The sequence below is a fragment of the Pygocentrus nattereri genome, chromosome 16 (genome assembly GCF_015220715.1).
Source record: "Pygocentrus nattereri isolate fPygNat1 chromosome 16, fPygNat1.pri, whole genome shotgun sequence".
Classification (NCBI taxonomy): domain Eukaryota; kingdom Metazoa; phylum Chordata; class Actinopteri; order Characiformes; family Serrasalmidae; genus Pygocentrus; species Pygocentrus nattereri.
In genome coordinates, this window is record NC_051226.1 from 28,756,156 (window position 1) to 28,778,069 (window position 21,914).

The window sequence follows — 21,914 nt, forward strand, 5'->3', positions numbered from 1 at the left end:
CATGTTTTATCCCAGTATCTTAAATTCAGCAAATAAGCAATAATTGTGCTTTAAAATGTGCAGAAGTGTGTTCTTTGTAGATCATGTGTTTACTTATTTTCACTTAAATCAACAAACCATGGCATTTTACCAGGGGCACCCAAACTGATGCACATAGCTGCATTATCTTTCATCATTGTATGTATGTCATTAACAAAAAAGCAGATCATAAATTGTTCAGAATGTCTGTAATGTATAAATTCACCCTCAACCTCAGTGAAGTAAAATCACACCAGGTTATAAATATGTATAAGATTTTGAATAGTTTTACTTTGGTTGCATTGTAGTACTTTCATACTTTATACAATTTACACAATTTATTCCTTACCTTAAATGCAGCTGATTGGCCAAAAAATGTTTGGTATCTGAAATTTTGTTTTGCACCAGAGCTTCAAGGCTAATGTAGCGAACAAATAATGGAAGTGTCACAAAACTTTTTTTTGGCCTTGTAGATCCATTGCAAAAACGGACGGACACCAAAACATGCCTTGGCCAATCAAATACATTTGGAGAGGATCGCATAGTTTTTTTCCTCTCATGTGAAATGTTTGCAAACATCTTCCAACAATTATCATTTCACGTTAAAATGTATGGAAATAAATATTTAAAGAATACATTTGTAGGGCTTTGGCAGATGTCTTTTTCATTAAGACATTTGAAATGTATATTACAAACATACACAATTTACATCTAATTATGTCATTAACAAGGAGAAAAGAAGAAAAGGAGAAATAATCGTGTTAATATTACAGCCATTTGTTTAGAGCAACTTTCTATTAAGCAGCCACTTATTCTAGTCTTCTGGTGTAAAATTCCCATCACTTGAACTGGCCTCTTCATTCGCTGCGCTGTGACTGCACCACTTAAAGTCTCTAATCCCCTCTATTCTTCACACTAATTAACATACACACTCGCACACACACCTCTCCTTTCCGTCTTTTATCAAAGTCCTCCAGCCTCTCCTCCTGCTCCGTCCGCCCGTCCCACAATCCCTTGCTCTACGTGATTGATTGCTGATAGGGGTTGGCGCAGATTAATTCAATTAAAACGCGGGCAGCACTCGAGTGCTCTGAGACAATGGCGCGCAGCTAATGGCGTTTGGGGCATGGTGTGGTGAGTGGCGTTAGCGAGGCCAGCTTAAGCCGAGGTTTTCCCCTGGCAGCTCTGCCGAGAGCTCTCGTTTTAATTGCAGCTGATCTCGAAGAGGAATCCTAGCGCTCCAAAAAGAAAGGACTTGGCAAAGAGTGGGAAGTCTCCAAGGGACTGCTACTCTCTCTCTCACTCTCTCTGAAACACTCCCAGTCTCTTGACTTCTATCTCTCTTTCACACTCACAGATTCAGCCTTTCTCCCAATTCCTCATAGACTTTTCTTCTCTTTTGTTGTCAGAATAATGGGGTTCTACTGTGTGTGTGTCGCGGGGTTCCTCTTTAATGGCCAGCATGCTACACATGGCTCATGTCCTAAAAAACCACGTGCTCAACTACAGGCTAACAATAGTCAACGGTCACTGTGCATTAGATGAATAGCCACAGCGGGGTGTAACAGTGTTGTAACAATTTAATCATGTCACACGTGTACAATGTCACAGTCAAGTTGTGACTCCCATGTACACTGAGAAATGTACTTCTAACTGTAAATAACTCACTTAGTTTGTCACATCAAACCCTATAAAAATAGCCCATCATTACGAAATAAGGCAGTTCTTATACAGTTTGCATGCTACAAAAGTTCACAAGTCCTGGCTGAATGTACCCTTAAAAGAATGTGCTTTTATTAAGGTAAGTACAAAAAACACATGTAGCTCAGTTAAATACAATCTATATGTGCATTCTATATAAGCTGACTCTCTTAGAGCTCAGCATGTGTGTGCACTTTGCGGTTGGCTTTATATATGATTAATCATGCAGCCCTAGCTAAAATGAAAGTTACCCGGCAAAGTTTGGCTTTAAACTCCTTTATGTTCTGTTTTAGAAAACATGATTGTTATATAACTTAAAATCTTTGGTGAGAACAAAGTTTCATTGCTATGATATGTTAATGGTAGACACAACTCTGTGGTAGTGCGCTTTGCTTAGTTAAACGAGTCAGCAAAATATATGTGACAGTAATACAATTTTCACAATGCCTAGGCTTGAAAATGTGATGAAATGAGAAAGAGGAATGCATATAATTCAAAAAAGAATGAAATGAATGAAGTGACATGAAGAAGAGGGTCTTTCCCAAGGAAGTAAGAGGAACCAATTACAGTAGAGGAAGAGAGAGAGAGAAAGACTAAGAGAGAGTCAATGGCTAACAAGCAGTACTCCTCCTGTAGCCCTTCCTCAGTACAGCTAAACTAATGATTCTGTCCCTGCTGGACTGAAACTAAAATAAGGATGACACTAGGATGGAAGGAGTTTAAAAGAGAGGCAAAACAATTCTCAGTTCATTAGCTTTAATTGCATAACCCGTGTGTTACTATAGTAAATGGATTAGTATAAACGGTATTTATGACAGTAATATATCATGAATTGGGTGTAAGGGGGTTCCATTCCAAAAAAATAGTCTTGAGTTTCTTGCTTCTGTTTCTTAATGGCTTTTATAAAGTGAATAGGTCAGGTCCTAAAAACTGACTGGCTGAGTTGTAAAATACTCAATATATGCCCACTGATCACTTCACAACTGAATTCTGTGTTACTGCGCCATGTCCCAAAATCCTGCAAGCAGCTTTGAATTTACTTCAATGCTTCTTACATGGCCTTCCCAGTGTACTGATGAAGAAAGAACTGAAGAAGAAAGAAAATGAAGAAATTCTTTCACTTAAGAATTTTCTTAAGTGAAACTAGGCTGGTCAACAAGTTAACAGGCAAAAAGACGAATCAATTAATGTTTAATTTATAAAGTATTCATTTACAAAGGATTATATTAATTTACAGAGCAAAAGTTTTGCAATAAACAATGAAGGGTGAGCATGGTTGCTTGGCAACAATACCATATTCTAAACCAGGGGCACACAACTCCAGTCCTGGAGGGCCGATGTCCTGCAGATTTTGGTGATTTACCAGCTCAGACACACTTGGTTACACTCATCTTATTGTTAACTGCCAGGTTTAAGTGGGTGTGTTTGAGTAGGGAAACTACCAAACTGTGCTGAACTGAAGCTGTGAACCCCAGCTCTAAAGGATCTACTTTTCTTGTACAATACTTGTTTATATCAATTATTATTAACAATACATTTTTTTTTGAAAATTTGTGTATATTGTCCAACATTTTATGAAAGCAATAAGCCATTCAAAGTTGTGCATTACTGTGATTTTATCACAGTATCAGGAAGTTCTTATGCTAGCTGAGTGTTTTCCCTCCATTTAAAGCTAAGGTGGTGGGTAAGTGAGGTCAAAAATATATTATTGGTTAAAATAAATTGCCTGCACAGGATGATGACGTGATCAAAAAAACAGTATGTTTTCATGAAAGATCATGTAAAAACAAGAATTGTGTCTTTCAGATGATATGACATTACGAACCGTGCTTAATACCAGTCACACAAACTAACAAGATAAAGAAAGAAAGAGAAAAAGCACAAGTAGGAAGATTGATGGATGGACAGATGAATAGAGAGAGAGAGAGAGAGAGAGAGAGAGAGAGAAATCAAGATATGACTAGGAGAAAATGTACACAGTTTATTCATAATAGTCATTAAAATTGGATGAAAAAATAACATGGCATAACATGCTGAAATGCGCTCCTTAATTTTCATGTTTACCTTATTGTTTACTTCATTTTTATTTGCTGCATGTGCATATTCTTTCCTTTTTTCCTTCTTAAATAGTTCTCTTACTTGTTTTCATGCTAGAACTACAAACTTCTATTAATTATTCATCCTAACTTCATCTTATTCTTTAATATTCTATAGTTTACCCTGTCATGCCAAATAAGTATATTTGATGGGGTTTTATTTGATTTGAGACAGAGAGACCCACTGTTTTTACCTGAAAGCGTCGCATGTCCCGCGGGTTCCCCGCATTCTTGAGACAATTCTGGTTGCATTTCAGGAAAAACTTAAGGAAGAACCTGGAGGAGGGAGAGAAAAGAAAGGTCAGGATGAGTAAAAGAGCCGGACGAAAGCTTTTGAAGCAGTGACACACAATACACAGGGCATTCATCCCAACAGGGTGGGGACAGGAACTCTCTCTATTTCTCAAATGATCCCACTTGTTTCAAAACGAGTCAGTACTTTAGCTTTAGCTCTTCCTGTCCAGTGTGTGCTAATCTCCCACAAAGTTTACTCACTGCTACATCACAGCAGTAGAGTGAGTGAGGACCACCAATGCTTAAAATAGAAACCCACTACAACCTTTCAGACATTCAGGAATTTCTGTATAACGTGCGCACGCACGCACACACACACACACACACACACACACACACACACACACACACACACACACACACACACACTACATGTATGGAGCGTGCGCTGAAATGCGGAGTGCAGCCATCTGTCGCACAGAGAAAGACGAGTCTGACAACTCACTGATCCAGAGAGAGAGAGAGAGAGAGAGAGAGAGAGAGAGAGAGAGAGAGAGAGAGAGAGAGAGAGAGAGAGAGAGAGAGTGTGAGTGAGTGAACGAGCGAGAGAGAGAGAGAGAGAGAGAGAGAGAGAGAGTGTGAGTGAGTGAACGAGCGAGAGAGAGAGAGAGAGAGAGAGAGAGAGTGTGAGTGAGTGAACGAGCGAGAGAGAGAGAGAGAGAGAGAGAGAGAGAGTGTGAGTGAGTGAACGAGCGAGAGAGAGAGAGAGAGAGAGAGAGAAAGAGAAAAAGAAAAGAAAGAGAGAGACTATAAAAGAAGCAGGAGAGAAAAATAAAGAGCATAAAAGGACAGGCACAAAGAGAGAGACAGGGAGACTGACAAAGAGTGGTCTTGGTCTGTAAATGTCCTACCTGCCATTTGTGGTTTTAGACTGAAGGTATGAAAATGGGAGAGAAGAGAGAGAGAGAAGAGGGGAAGAGAGAGAGAGAAGAAGGAAAGAGAAAGAGTGAAAGAGCTGAGAAAGTGTGAGAAAAAGGAAAAGATAGTGAGCATGTAAGAGAGAGACACCCAGGTCACAGCCAAGACCAGCGTACACTCTCAACCCATCTACGTTTTTATGCACAACCATTTCTTTGACACACAATCACACACTCTTGCTGAAACACTGCCCTTGCTCTCTCACACTCCTCCTCTTAGCATAAAAACAAAAACATGACTGACCAATAAGACAAGTTTCCCTCACTCACAGATGGACATTAAAGCTGCACCAGCAAAATACCAGCTGCTCCAACTGGCAGCCGCATAAGCACACACAATCTGTGTGTGTGTGTGTGTGTGTCTGTGTGTGTGTAATGATGGTGATGCCAAAGCAAATACCAACCAGTAAGCCTAAGACACACTCATTCCAGCCTCTCCTGCACTGTATGCTCCTGCACTGAATCTCACAGCTGTCCACTTTTACACAGTCCTCGCTGGCTGGAGTGACCTCACTGTCCTGGCCTTCATCACGTCACATTCCCATGTTTTAGTCATGCTTCTCACTGGGTGTTGCCTTAGAGTGGAGTCCAATAAGCCTAACGTTCACTTGAGGTGCAACCATCAGGACTTCTCAGAGTACTTGTTTATTACCTTCGTCAGATCATGTGTATTTGTGCCACAAGTTGACTTTATGTGATACTGGCTAGTGGTTGGCAATACGATGATATGTTATTATTTTTGTGATAAACTATATCACAACAAGCTTTCTGAGTGTATGGTGGATATCATCAGAAAATGGCCAACGTCCCATTTCATTTAATTTTTCCATTCCCTTGCATTTTATTTTTTCCCTTGAGGCCCAATTATAAGCTATGTGTGAATTTACATATTAAGAACAGTCATAATTCATTTACACACGACCATTTTCCAAAATGTTTTAGCATTAAACATGCCATTTTAATTACTGAGCCTTTAAGTGAGCTCTGTTGGCTTGTGTCATACTCAAAGAGCTGGGTGTGTATATATATATATATATATATTCCTTTTTTATATGAGTTGCCTCTTGTGACATCACAGAAACAATGAACCTCAGAAAAGAGCTGATTTTGTAACATGGACATCTATGAATTGTATAACCTGGAGGAGTGACTAACAATGTTAACATATTACAAAGTCCTTTTTTCAAATAAGTGAGGGAAAACTGGTTTTCCATTATATTGGCCCTTTAAAGAACAGTGACCAACGGATTGCTTACAAAAAGATCATAATTAGCTTTCTTTAACTAAATTGTGATTTTATGTTTTTGCCACATCGTTTTCTCCTAATATAAATTACACAAATTGGATACTCAAGGCTTCCAATTCAATTCCTCAGCTTTTAGGAATCCTCCAGAAACCCTTTTGAAAACTGTGGTTCTCTGAGGAACTTAAGATATCTGAAGCAAGATGCTTGATGCAGCATAGTGAGGTAGTTCTTTGAGTTGTTTTTAGTTCTTTGAGCACCTTATTGGTTAATGGATGTAGCAAAAAATGTTACAATGCAACAAGTCTAGGCTATCTAGTTGACCCTGAAGTCTGTGGAACTCTCTAATTCCAAATCAGGACAGATGTTGGCCAGTCCTTCAACACAGTACGGACTCATCCTCTAGCAGAAACATGAGGATGAACCCAGAAGATAAATGTTATACAGCAATTGTGGAGTCTCTAATCAGTGGATTCTTTACTGAGTGACCAAAGTCACCTGCCTCACTTAAGGGTGGGAGACCAGTCTGCTTAGGCATAACTCAAAAAAACAATTATTTTATTTGATTATCATTTTTCAATACTAATTCTGACACAAAATCAATTAAACTGAGAGGAACGTGTGATTGATTTAAGCCAAACAGGCTGAAATCGAATGGTCAAAAGCAAGCTTTTGTTCTGGGGGCTTTCACCCCTTGCGGATATGACCCCTGGCTTAATTAGAGTATAGTAAAAAAAACCTCAAATATCAGTGGGGTATATTGATAAAATCAAAAGATCATTTTGATTCCAATATTTTTTAAATGATTTGCAGTAACTAATATAGGCTGAATGACTTGGGCGAAACATCTAGTTGCCAGTATTGTAACTGTGACTTAGATTATGATATTTTCTAAAAATAAAGGTCCAGGTCCAATCTTTTGGCTAGGATGACCAGCACATTTACTTTTCTAGCTTGAACACTGAACGTAATGTGCCAGATTGCCACTCAGCTGGGGTTGTTTTGTACACTGTGCATGGATGTTTGGTTGCTTCTGATTGGCCAAACTCATCTACAGGTATCTGAGAAACTCTGTGTTATTGGGTTAAATTTCCCTACTTAGAAAACTAATGACAATGCTGTTAGTATATAATTATTTTTAAAAATATTTGTTTTATTATTGATAAAATAATAAAAAGCACAGCTCCTGTGATTTGAAAACTGCACTCTTTCCAATTGCGACTTTAATCTATAAATAATTAATCTTTCAGCCCTAACGCCTAGTTTACTTGTTTGTACCTGACTGGTGGGCAAGCGGACTGATCAAATGCAATGTACTGGGAACTCCTTTTCATGTTCCAACAATGGCTTTAACACTACGGCTTACTAAGTAGCTAACATGAAAGGATTAATGGCATATACTAACAGCACACAAGCACAGAGCAATAACATCAATTACTTGTTAATCTCTGCCCTGCTCTCCTGCTGACATATCACTCCTTTCTTTTATCCTCCACCTTTTCTTTCTTTCTCTCTCGCACTCTCTCTCTTCTCTTCAGCTGTCATTTAGAGTCAGTGACACAGTGATTGTGGTTGGGGATGAGCTAGAAAGAGCGGAATTGTTTCAATAAGTCCCCCCACCCAACACACACATGCACGGATGGCCACCTTATGCTTTCATAATTGATAGGACAGCACTGGCGTATCTTCTGTTAAGGGCCATCCAATTAAAAAGGGCAATTATTACGGTGACAGAGCGAGAGGGGGAGGGTGGGGGGGCTCTACATGTGCTCGTGTAGTTCCACCAGTGACCTTTTAACAGTACTACAGATTATCGGTCAAAATACATGGACCTTCTACAGCAGATGGATGACAAAAACAAGAAAGGACAGAGGAATGAAGGAATGAGGAAAGGGAGAAGTCATGTTCAACAAATTCCCTGCATCTCCTCATTGAATGTAAGCAATGTGTCATGACACCATTAGCATATCACCTCGCTATCAAAATCTCATAATCCCATGCTACTGACATTGGATGATGACGATTATATGTGCATGTCCAGTGGAATAAAAACAATAAATTCCGATCAGACAATTCTCAATATAGTCCCATGGCTGTGAATTTAGATATGTATCTAACCTAGGACCACATACGAAAAATGGATGTGTTCACACAGCTCTGACAATGTAATGTTATTTATTTATTTATTTATTTATTTATTTTTTACAGTCAAATAAAACAATTTTCCCTGTAACTGTTATCAGATTAACTAGACAATGCTGGCTCTCTGAGGAATGTTTTGAACAATTTACACCTCTCCATCCAGACAGTGTGCTGAGACAAAACAGACAGCATTACTGCAGATTTCTTCATCACAAACAATATTGTAAAAGTGTACACTGCCATTACAAAATGTAACTTGGACTGAAAACATGCTTAATTTCTGTGTTCTGAAAATGTATTCTGAATACTTGCAGGAGTGTGTAGTTTGAAGAGTCTTTCAGCACACTCACAAAAGTCAGAGGCACAACTGACCTGGTACATGCAATTACATATTTTCACCAGAGAGGTCTCCAAATTCCCAAATCCTACATAGTGTTGCTTTACGCCTTGAGATACTAGATTATCAAATTCAGCAAGATGGTCTAAATCTGGTACTGACTGTAAGTAGGCAGATAAGATTTAAAATCAAACCTTTGGCCAGTCTTAATTATCATTAGCTAGTCACCTTGGTTATCTCAGTGCAATCTTTAAATAACAAATAAGAGAAAGAAAAGAAGATGAAAACTCATACATTTTAGAAAAAAACTTTTTTAGCATGAAGGCCCTGGTTGGATTGCTTACATCCCAAACTTTTCTTATATTAGAGTATAACTCTGTGTAAAGCAATGCATAGAACTAATTTGTCCAAACAGAAGCCTGTGCTGAACGGTTTAAACTGGGTAAGAGGTATAAGGTGTCTTGTAAATGTGGTGGGGTTCACAGTGGGTGGGGGTAACATGTGCCTACGACACCATGACCTTTGACCTCTATGTCTAGAGGTCACATCTGGCCATCAGTCAACAGACTCCAGGAACCAATCTATGCCACACACACACACACACACACACACACACACACAGATAAACATACAGGCGAGTGCAGTAATAACTATTTCTGCAGTAGATCATCAATTGATTTGTGACATGAATCAAATCCTGCACAAGAACTCCAGCTTCCCCAGCCAAGAAAAACTTAGCTTAGTATAGCGCTGCAACTTTCCTGCACTTTACTTCAACAGAGTGTGCTCATTAACATAGTCTAATTTGCAGGTTCTGACCACAGATTGAGAACAGTAGCGTGCGAGAGAGAGATGCCTATTGCTAAGGATAGAGTGAGGGAGGCATTTTTATGAGGTAATCTAATTTGGTTACTAAATGCAAAACAGCAGCCATTACTGCCTTTGCCATACTCTCTTGCGTGGCGTTAGCCACAGCGCCAGTAAACGAGCCCGAGTGAACAGTACAGCGCCCATAAATTATTCAAAGGCTGAGATGGCAATTATGGCTCTGAGCACAACCAACATTAATATTTTATGAGGGCTAACGCATACCTCCAAGTGATTCGGGGGGGGGATGAGGAGAGAGAGAGGGTCCCAACACTCTCTTTTTATATTCATTCTCAGATTGATCTCTCTCTCTCCTCTGTTATCCCACCATTCTCAGCAAACTCATATTATCTCCCTTTTACTGGGTAGTTTACTGGTAGGTGCAGGTAAACACCAACTATGAGACCCTTCTCTTCAGGTTCTCACCATGATGGTGTTCATATACATCATAAGCTACTTTCTTGCAAATAAACAAACAAAGAAACTAGCATGGGTGGGAGATATATCTAAAATGCAATGTTTAAATAATTAAGGATTTGCAACATGCAGGAAATATACGTTTTCTTAAGAAGTTGGAACACCAGCACTACCAAATGTAAAAAACACGACAAAACAAAAAATGAACAAGCTGAAAATGATTGTTTTATCCAACATAATTAGAATCATGCGGAAAAATCAATTTTCCAAATGATAAATAACATAAATAACTAAGATAATAAAGATAAGACATAACAAGAGACTTCTTTTTTACAAGCTTTGTTACAATACCTTCTTTTACAAGTTACAAACTGAACGTGAGTTTTGCTGAAAGCAGAAATAAAAGGCAACAGTAGTGGTTCATTTAACAGACCTCCACATTCACTAAAAAGCCATGATGTTAACATGGCTCTACATGCTACAGCAAAACGTTATGATCGTCAGCTTTGCATTTTAAAGTTTTTGACATTAACCTCCCCAGTTTTCATTACAACAGTGCGTACATTTTTATATTATAATTATTTATATATTTATTACGTTAATTTTGATAATTAGCTTTTAAATACTTGGTCCAACAACAGTACACAGATTACAAAAAGAAAAATCTAATTCAAACATTGCAGTCATGAGAATTTGGCCTGTAAAACTGGAAAATGCTACTACAAATCAAGTTAAATATTACTTATATAATCAGTAATAGTGAACCAATTTTGTCAGAACCATAAAAGGTATTGAAATTGAATACTCAATATTACTTTTATTATGATATTTTTACTATGCAGTGTGACTACTGGTTGTTGTTTACAACCCTTACAAAAGACTTAATCATCTTTTAATAAAAGATTAATAAAAAATTAACCATTTTTAATAAAGCACGCAGTTGGCCAGTGTACTAGCTTCCTATGGTGGGCTCAGGAAAGTGTATTATGACTAAATTAATCACAACAACAACAATATATTGCCTATGCCTTATAAACAGCCAAATAAATAAATAAATAACAAACATGGTCTAACGACTGCATAAAAAAAAACTTTTATTTGTGCATAAGGCCATAAGAGCTGGGTAACCACATTGTTTTCAGCATAGGTAGTAATAAAGTAAATATTTTGACTGTACTTCACAAAACATTCAAAAGTTCTCCCAACATAATCAGTAGGACGACGTGCTAAATAGGTCAGAAATGTGACCTACGCTGTAAAAGTTATGTCATACTTAATTAACCTTTTTGGTTCCTCTGTCATTACACTATGACCGAGCAAGGGTGTGTTGATATTACCTAATCTAATATCATTCTAAAACTGCTACAACATTTATAACAATGGAGTCGAAGTGGGGTCAAAAGACCTGAACAGAAAGAATACGAGCTTCTGCTTCTTCCAGGTAAGTAGGAAGACTGCTGCTTAGAGAGCGAGAGAGAAAGAGAGCGAGAGAGAGTGAGAGAGAGCGAGAGAGAGTGAGAGAGAGCGAGAGAGAGCGCGAGAGAGAGAGAGAAATAACACAGGGGAGTATTATTTTACATAAGCAACACTTCATATGCAGCAGTGGTAATTGATCGTCCCAGTGTAGCAGCACAGACCTGTCAGTCAAAACACAGAGACCCTGGAGATATGGAAATCAAACCAAAAATGCATTCACCTGAATTATATACATTTAAATAATGAGATTTATGAGCTACTAGATGCAGTAGAAACAGTTCTAGCACCAATATTACTTGTAAACTCTTAAAAGAGGCTCTAAATGCATTTAGGCATCAGGTAGACCTCACTACAAATCTTTATAATAACATTATTGCTTAACCTTAATTTGAGAAGACCTAACTCAAAGGTGTACAGATAGGTGATAAATCACAAAAAGGGCTGTGAAAATCAAATTCAAAACATCCATTCAAATGTTTAAAACCTCTGCTTTAGCTCCTATTATGTTTCAGGCCAATAGTTACCAACCCTATATATGATGGCTACCAAAGGCATGGAATCGCATGCTATAGCTGATCATAAATGAACAGAACAGCAACAATCTATTTTGGCTTTAATTAGGCATTTACATGTAGGGGAATATTTGCAAACATCCAGCAGCTCTTTAGCAAGAGCCATTCTGCATGAAGCAATTTATTGACTTTTAAAACAATAACACGCAGAAATAGAGATAGGGCCGCAAAGGTTTCAACATCCACAGTAAATTGACCAAACTTTATTGTTTGCCATTTTTCCACAAATATTAGTGCACAATTTCAGTTTTCTCTTAGAACATCAACACAAGTAATTTAACCGGGGCGCCCAAACTTATGACAATGACTAGATGTTAATCATTCATTGTTAGCAGCCCACAAATTGTATATCACTGCATCCCAATAAGAAACCTTCTCATAAAGATTGGAGATTTAGACTAGCCAGCAGAAGCCTAACTAGTCATAAGAACCTAATCTCGTGAGCAACGCTGCAGGCGTGCTCCACTTTCTCATGTGATAAGGGACACGATGTGACCTCTGGACTTGTCTTTCTTCAAGAGTGATGGATCTTGCCCGTGAAGCGGCTGAATAAAAGCATGAAAGGAAAAGGGAGATCCAGAAATGGAGAAAGGTGCAGGACGAAAGGAAGGGCTCCTCTGGTGTCTATTGTACAGGGCTGAAGGCAAACAACTCAATAATTCATGAGAGAGAGATTGATTTCGGGGGCTAGCTCAGGGGGTCGCGAGGGGGCTGGTATGGTGGGCTAGCTAGGGGATCATTAGCCCTTCTAACACACACACACACACACACACATACACACACACACATATGCACACACATATAGACACATACACACTTAGGTCAGGTTGATTAACAGTTAACAGAGCTGAGGGTGGGAGGGGGGGCTCTAACCCAGGGTCTGGCAGATTTACTACTTTTGTTTTTCTTCTTTGCACTTTGCACGTGCTGCCTTTATCCCCATATTTTCTTTGTCTGACTTCTCCAGGGAGGTGGAGAGAGATATGTTTTGGGGGAGAGAGAGAGAGAGAGAGAGAGAGAGAGAGAGAGAGAGAGAGAGAGAGAGAGAGAGAGAGAGAGAGAGAGAGAGAGAAAGAAAAGGAGGGAGACAGCAGGGAAGAGATGGAAAGAGAGAGAAACAATAAGAGAGAGAAGGAGGAAGACGGACAGAGAGAGAGAGAGAGAGAGAGAGAGAGAGAAAGAAAAGGAGGGAGACAGCAGGGAAGAGATGGAAAGAGAGAGAAACAATAAGAGAGAGAAGGAGGAAGACGGACAGAGAGAGAGAGAGAGAGAGAGAGAGAGAGAGAGAAAGAAAAGGAGGGAGACAGCAGGGAAGAGATGGAAAGAGAGAGAAACAATAAGAGAGAGAAGGAGGAAGATGGACAGAGAGAGAGAGAGAGAGAGAGAGAGAGTTTTTTGTTGATTATAATACATATAGGTCAAATTATATGACCTACGCAAGAGAGACGGGAACATGGGCAAACAAGTTTATTATAGACAGAAGGAAATCGTTTTTTGCAAGTACATTTTCTCAAACCATCACACATCCAACAAACATCTAAAGACCCAGCTGAGATCAGCTGAGACTGTACATGTAATTCCTTTCTGTCTGTAGCACAGCAAAGCATGTGCTTAAGGCCTATCAACAACTTTCTGCACGTGTCAGCAGATCTCTTACTGACTTCGATAAGAGAAAACAAGTGTTAAGCAGCTTGCTCCTAAGATCAAAGCCAAAGACATAGTGTAGAGTTAGATGAGGGAGCAAGCGGGAGTGAAGAACACACTTTTGGCCTGTGTCTCCATTGTTCCTCCAACCAACATCAGGAGAAGTCTGGAAGGCTTTGGTTGAAGGACTCGCAAAGCCTCACAAATAATTCATGGCTGGGCAGTGGGTGATTTGAGGATTGGTATTGACAGTGAGCACTTCCACATCCTTCCACCTGTCTCGTCCTGTATTCCACACAGATAAATAAAAGGACAGCTGCTCCTCACTCAACCTGTCCGATGATGACAACCTTACCAATGGTCCTTACCATGTCTTTTATATTCTAATTATATATTTTTCAGTGTGCACAACGAAAGCAAGGAAAAGTACCATTTGTTAACATGTAAGCTTGCAGAAAGGGGAATCCCACAGATTATGCATATTAGCAAAATGTAATGGTTAAGATTTAAACAAAGTCATTCATAGAGGTTTAATGTGAAGTCTAGAGAAAGTGAGTTAGAATTTTTCCACATTGGTGGTGATGGGAGCCAGAGTTTATAGCTTCTAAAAGCCACCTTACAGAAAGCAATTACACACAGTGGTTAGGAATGGGCTGACCAATACCTACAACATTGTTTTATAACAGTTTTGAAAAAGGATTTTGGGACTTAACTTTATTACATCATTGTTTTGATATCAATGGAAAGGTACATTAAAGCAAATGAGTACCTAAAGAAAATTTTATAAACATATTGAAAAATATTATCCAATTATCTCCCAATTTAGTTTCTGTCAATTCCCAACTTCTAGCTAGGTTCCCCCATAATGGCTACCTTTTCTATGAGGGCAAGGGCTAACACATGCTTCTTTACATGCTTAGGCTACATTTATTGAACTGTGCTACAGCACCATTGCAGCTTGCAGCTTCAACAATGCTAATCCTTGATCAGTATTAGCAGCTAACTTCCTCCTCATCTCATGCTTTCTCCATCTGCTTCACTTTTAATCCGGCCATTTCTCCTTTTATGACTTTCGGCACTCTCCTCATTCGACGCAGAACATCTGGTCTAACCGAACTGCAGTTGGATTTCCACATCTAACTCTAGCATGCTAGCTAATTAGCGGCTAGAGATTAGAGAGGATAATGGACAGGAGAAAAGCTCCTTATTATCTCCTGGAATCCTGGGAAAGATTCACATTATTCCGGAGATGCCATCACCTTTTCATTTGTGTCTGGCTTAATTACTGCGGATGGGCCGCATTTAGAATCAGTGCTAATAGACACGGGATATTAACACAGCGGCGAAGTGTCACTTTTCGAAGAGGGTTAGGTAAAGAATGTTGTCTAAATACGAGGGTAGGGAAAGTGTAATTGGAGTAGACAGAAACTAAATGCGTCTGGGTGATCTATGGTAATGTAAAGAGCATATACAGGTAATTAATGTTGCGACAAAAGCCGGATACGAAATAGATTATTATTTGAACACACTGCCACTGAAAATCAATACTAGTTCACCATCCTCGAGTGCTTGCAAAAGAGAATAACCCAGGATGAGCTCATTATGAGCATGAAAACTGTCCACAAACAGTTTAAGAACAGCAGAACAGTTCAACCTTACAGAAGAGACAGAGTGCTCCAGACGAATGAGCTATTATTCCACCCTGGAGCAGATGAAAGCTGTTCAATGTCAAACAAAAGCCAAGGAGCAGCCATTTAACTTCGCTTACTGCCAAACTGTGGATGAGTATTACAGGCAGAGAGATGAATTACTTTCCCTCCAGTAAAAGTAGATAAATAATTCACTATTCATTCATTCTGTAAGCATTTGTCCACTGGTACAACATCCCATTAATTTATATGAATCTACTGAATGTATATTGTCCCATAGCAAATGATGTAACTGTAGTCCTTTAGCACATCACTTTACCTTGCTGTAGCACTTATACCCTTGCTGTTGCTTGTATCTCCTATTTTTTTTTATTTAAAACCTGATTTAAAATGCCAGCTCCAATGGGTTAAAATTTGATGATGAATGGATCAATAGAAATTCCAAATTAGAAGTCCAAAACTTCTAAGTTTCATTCAATGTTAAAAATGTTTTTCCTTCGCCTGTAAAGAGGTTGTGTTGCGACAGCAAAGATATGCAATCTAAATATCCTAAAACCTGCATTGCAAGAACAAAGAATGTTTAAGCATATGCAAAATTTGCTTCTTAGCGATGATCTAATCCCTTAGCAATGCTTCATTACACAATCAGGCACTTTATTTTGTTCGCCCCTCCGTGCGATTTCCTCTCGTTTGCTACGCGTTATAAATGGCCGAGAGCAGAGACTCTCCTCGGGGTCTTTTATTATTTACAATATTTACTTCAGGGGAAGTCGTGGCTTGTGTCATATTTATCTTGCTGAAAAATGGGCCCAGGCGTGCGTTTCATCTCCCCCCGCCCACCTGCCCAACAAAAGGCAACGCGTCCCACCACTGATGTGCCTCACGAAGTGTGTAATTCAGTGGCCTCAGACAAAAGGAAGCACATTTGTCTCGCGCTTTAGTGATCAGATATAAAATGTTTTTTGGTCCAGTTTTCAGCACAATGATACTAAAGTACATAACACTTGTGGGGTGTCAATCCAGCATGGAGGAGGATAGGGTAGAGAGGGGGAGCGTGGGATTTTAGGAGAACCAGTGATCCACGCTTTGACTGAGTGTGTATTTGTGTGTGTGGAGGTAACTCTAGCCAGGCACTGAGGCAGTCAGGGCTAATGTTACACAGCCTGAAGGCTGCTACATCTGCACCCAACCCAGTGCGACAATACACAGGGCCAGCAGCCAAGCTCTCACACACACACACACACACACACACACACACACACACACACACAAGACATCACCCTGCCAGTTCGCTCTGCTCTACATTACTCTCGTTCTCACAGCGCCGGCCAATACCCAGATAAGAACCTATAGGCTGTGCCAGTACTGTTACATAGACCATGGCTAAAAAAGTATGATTGTTGGAATGTTAGAATTAGCCATATTTCTATGCTTGAGACATGGGCCGTTATTCACCAAAGTATCAAGGAAAACATTGCGCATATTTAACTGCTTTAAATGTTTTTAATGACGGAAAATCCACATTTGATTCATGAAACTTCCATATACTGTGAAAACAAAAGAAGATTTGGGCACAATTAATGAATCAGCTTTATTGCGTGAAATAAAGTGCCAGCCTACCAGTACCTCATTCACAGGAAACACTCCCTAGTTCATGTAGATGTTATGGTAGGAAGCAAAAATAATGACAGCATTCAGAGTTTGAAGTTGAGCAGTGAGTGCACTGCTGGCTTTTACTGACCAAATATTACAGTGTTAAAATTGCCATTGTGACAAACAAAATATTAAAATTTTATTCTTATTATTGGTATTATAGATGGTCTTTATAATAGTTTTGGTTAGTAAACTGCAAAGCAAACTTTTTTTCAGGTTGTTACTTTATGCTTACATTTACACACAGTTTCCCAGATATGAGTGATGGCATAGATGAAACAGTGTACTCAGATGTGACAGTATGCAACAGGCGGAATGCCTTTTAGTGCAAAAAGTAGCATGGGCAGCTTCATATACTGTGATAAATCTAATTACACAGGCCTGATTAGGCTCTCTGTTAAATAAAACATGCAGATGGTCAGTGCTCTTCAAGTATGGATGATACCAACAAGATGCTTGGAGAAACACACTGTTCTATCAAAATGTACCACAATGATAAATTATCATACTACTGCACGTCTGTATTACAAGACTGGATCTGATTCATTCTTTTCCCCCCTCAAACAACCGCCTTGGCCCCTAATTATAACAGAATATACCTTTGGCTTCATAAATGTATCATGAGCGTGTTTTCAGTAAATAGGTTTCAGTTTCAGTTATTCTACACTGAAATGCATGGAAACATGCTAGGCTATTTTTCAGCCTATAACAATAGTGGGTGGACTGTTTTTTTTAAGGGAATCACTGTTAAAAAGAGAGTAAGGAGAACGGTGGGGTCATGTGATGAGAACTGAAACAGACTGAATGCCTTGTTCTGGAAGTGCCAATCAAGGTTGGTTCTGACCTCACGGGTCAGAGGTCATGACCCTTTAAGGCAGCCTAGGACAATAATCAGAAGGACAGCAAACAGATGGCTTTAATTAGCTTTTTAGGAAAATTAGTACACTTCTACAGCTCTATCTCTCTCAGTATTTCCTTCTATCTCAGTGGCTACCCCCTAAGTATAGCATTCACTAACATCTCAACCTGGACTGAGGAGGCCCATAATTTTTCCTCTCTCTAACATTCGCTTTCTCCGTCTTTCCTTGTGCCTTTGGGCTGTGTAAGGTGATAGATGGTGCTGTGCGTCTCGTGCCAGCGGCACAGCCACAGCCGACCCCAGGGGAGACAGAGTCGCCATCAATAATACAGAGACTAGTACAGGCTCCCAGTCGGTAAGTCTAGCCTAAGGGGGCTTATCGTACCAGTCAGCAGCAGACGCTAGCTGAGGCTAGTAGTCTTGACCATCATGTTGTTATTGGAAATTTGCACATTTGTAGTGTGTCTAGGGCAGGACATGGTTTGTCTGCATTTGCATTGATCTGTCGCAGATAGCCAATGATAAAGTTGTTAAATGATATGGTGTATTCTAGCAGCATATATACTGTGAGCCTGTGCCTGCTATGAACTTGTAGCTATAGTATATAAGCTATAAGTCATTGAAAGTACATTACCTCGAGAGAGCATGTTCAAGAGTTGATGCTAGCATCACCGCACAACAAGAGTCTCAGTCAGAGTGGCTTCAGCACCTTGATATCAGCTCATGTCTATTTCAGGTCCAATCTTTTATTTAGTCACAACATCCCAGTGTCATTAAAAATTCATCCACGCATGCTCTCCACTAATACTGGCCATGTCCTGTAATCTTCCATCTTTAAATATTTCTCAGAACAAATGGACTCTTCTGTCTTCTTATGGATGCTCTCCTGTCCTCCATCTCTGTATGTGGTTTCAGCTACAAAGTGCCCCATAATTTAGTGCTTTGACCCCTAAATTGCGCTGAGGCTGTTTTTCTAAATTTGTTTCTTTTTTCAATGTGAATCAGTTTCATGGCAAGTTATCGCACATGCTAACAACAATCACAAATCAAATGCATGAACAAACAACAAAAGCAATAAAAAAATGGGAAAAAACTGATGTGAAGTAACTACAAAAAACATTCGGAAGATTCAAGTTAAAATAAGCCATTGACAACAAACAAGTGATAACAAAAGGCTGTGGGGAAAGCCGGAACTCCATGTTCCCCTGGTCCACGCCTCATTAATTTGAACAGGGGCCAATGTGACAGTCTCCAGGGCCTGCACTGGCCCTGCCGGGGGCTGAGTAGGAGTCATCAAGCCCAGTGGAGGGGCTAATTGTCAGGCATGTAGTGACTGAAACTACCTCCTCCCCACCCCCCTACCCCTGAACCCTCCACACACAGTAAAACCAAAGCCTGGCTATAGTCTCTGGCACTGAGAGTGACTAATGGAGCTGTCAGGACTGAGTGTGAGGGACTGGTCAGGTAGAGACGATGCCATTACTCACACAGTGACATAACCTGCAGTTAGACTTCATTAAAGCAATGCAGGGGTCCAAGCACTGATTGGGGGAAAAGTGTAATTGTGACACTAAACAGAAAACAGGTCAGCAAGACAGGGAAATGTTAAGTGGAATGAAAAGGCAAATAGGAAGTTTCATTTAAAAAATGAAAAATGAAGCTAATCAGGGTATGTACAATACATCAAGCTTATGTATGACTTACTAGAAGGCAGTTGTAGACAAAGAATGGACATAATTATGCTGCACATCATTGGTAGAGCTTGAAATATTTGTCAGAATCCCAAGGGGACCTGCATCACGTTCTAAATGTGTGTTGAGCTCTGGTCCGTTTCAGATTTCATGTTTGGGGTTGGTATGCTCTTAAAAATTATTGATTGATTAATATATTAATGAGGCCGGTTTTAGTTAGTTTTGGTTAATTTTGTTGTTCCATTAAACATTGTGGGTAGTGTTTCAGACAGAATTGTGTCAGGTTCCAGTCTCAAAATTCAGACTCAAAATATGATGCTGTGTATTGGGTCAGGCTCAGACAGAAAGTTCTCAAACTGTATTTGGGCTTGAACTACACAAATTCACAAATGCCACTCCAGCTCATCCCAAAGGTTTGATAGAGCCCCATCTCTCCAGAGAACACAGTTCCACTACTACACAGCCTAATACTGGAGGTCTTTATACCCTTCTAGCCCACTTGGCTTTGGGTATGGTGCTCATGTGCAGTGACTCCAGAGGATCCTTTTCTATTGGTAAAGCATTTCTATGAAGAAAACACTAGCTAGATGCAACTTAAAAAAACTGAGGTGTCTGGATACTTTTGGGCATATGGAGTCTATTAATTGCACATCTAAAATGCTCAGCACCAGGACAAACCCACAACCTAAATGCACATGAGCTACAAAATACACATTGGTAGCAAAAACCCTTGCCTACATTCATATCATTATGACCATCGCTTTGTAGCAAATAAATGGGGTAGCAAGAGGTGAGATGGAAGTAATAGGTACACGTGTAAAATATTCCAGGCAGGACGCTGTATCCTGAAGACACTTTATGTTACATGGTGTGACCTCATGGGACTGAGCATATTGCTTAATGGGAGTTTTCTCTCTTTTCCCATTTTTTTGTGCTCCCTTGTTCGCCTGACTACACCAAACGACCTTGAAATTCTGCAAGCTCAACGGGGCGCTTTAAGGATTTTCAAATGGCCAATTTCACCACAGCCGTGTTGGCTAATGATGAGATCACGGCTCTTGAAAAACAGAGGAAAAAAAGAGACAAGTAAGGAGGAGGAAGTGGGAGGGCAAAAGAGAGGTGTATCAAAAAACAAACTTCTTTGAACGGGATACTGGCATCATGCAAAAATTATGTGGTTGGGGGGAGGACAGAGAAAATAAGAGGATCCAAACTGATGAAATGCGCAATGCTGGTCACAGCTGTATGGCGCCCACAAACACATCATCCCTGTGTCACCTGTACTGCTTTCATGCCAGCAGACACTATGAGGGAGTCCCTCATGCCGAAAGCAGAGGATGCGAAGCGGGCGGGTGCCAGAGGACGTGTTGCTGCCCCTGTCGTGTTTGTCAAACAAATTAAACGCGTTGGAGATTCTTCACCTGCCTCGTGCACTGCTGCCGCATATGGCTCCCCCATTCAAAATAAGGAAATATGCATACATTAGCATGCCTAATGGCCGACCCTCTCCATTTAATATGCAAATGTGCTGAAATATTACTGAACACCGTCTGTTCTAAATGAATAAATTTGAATTGCAATTAGAATAATCCTTTATAATTAATGAAAACTGTCAATTTTGGTTCAGGAGTAATTTGATTAACAGGATGATGGGCCGGTGGTTGAGGCCTGTGGGCTGCTCAGGAGATGATGGGGGACAGGATGGCAAAGTAGGGGTATGCATGAGCCCTGACCAGTCCAAGAAAGGCCCTTTACATTATTGATTACAGTCACTAATGAACCTGCAGAGACCAGGGTCTGAACCACCGCCTGATTTAAAAGCAAGGCTCATGTGGTCATATTTACAAGAGCTGGACACTTGCCCCCTTCTACCCATTTGAAGAAGTTATTAAAGACCCACAAAGAAAAAGAAAGGAGCTCTATGTGTCCTCATACCAACACCAGGGGTCAGCTTAGAAGGTCCAGTTTAAACCGGTTTATTGGACCATCAGTGGTCCAGTTTAAACCGGTTTATTGTTTTATCTTTTCAGTAACTGGCATGGTCATGTACACCTGGCATTTCCATGTGTCTTGAATGCTTCCAGAGAAAACGTAAGGTCTGATTTGGTTACTGAAGGCAGGATGCCGTGCACATTTACTTTTTCAGTATCTAACCATATTTGTTGTAAAATAGAAATAGAAGACTTCTTTCTCTTCTTAATCACTATCATATATATATATGATATATATATATCATTATTGAGGTATTTTGCCAAAATGTTCAGTAACGCTATGAAAGGAAATAAATGCCATTACAATACATAATACAACTATAGTGAAAACGCATTAGTTTAAACAG

The 21,914-nt window shown here is 39.7% G+C and overlaps 1 protein-coding gene across 4 annotated transcripts in view; it reads right to left on the reverse strand.

Moving 5' to 3' along the window:
• Positions 1-21,914, reverse strand: part of ebf1b (EBF transcription factor 1b) — a 147,463-nt gene that overhangs the window by 49,965 nt on the left and 75,584 nt on the right. For all 4 annotated transcript variants that reach the window (XM_017705348.2, XM_017705349.2, XM_017705350.2 and 1 more), the window contains exon 7: positions 4,010-4,091. In XM_017705348.2, coding sequence (XP_017560837.1) covers positions 4,010-4,091 — 82 coding nt within the window. The remainder of the gene's footprint in view (positions 1-4,009; positions 4,092-21,914) is intronic.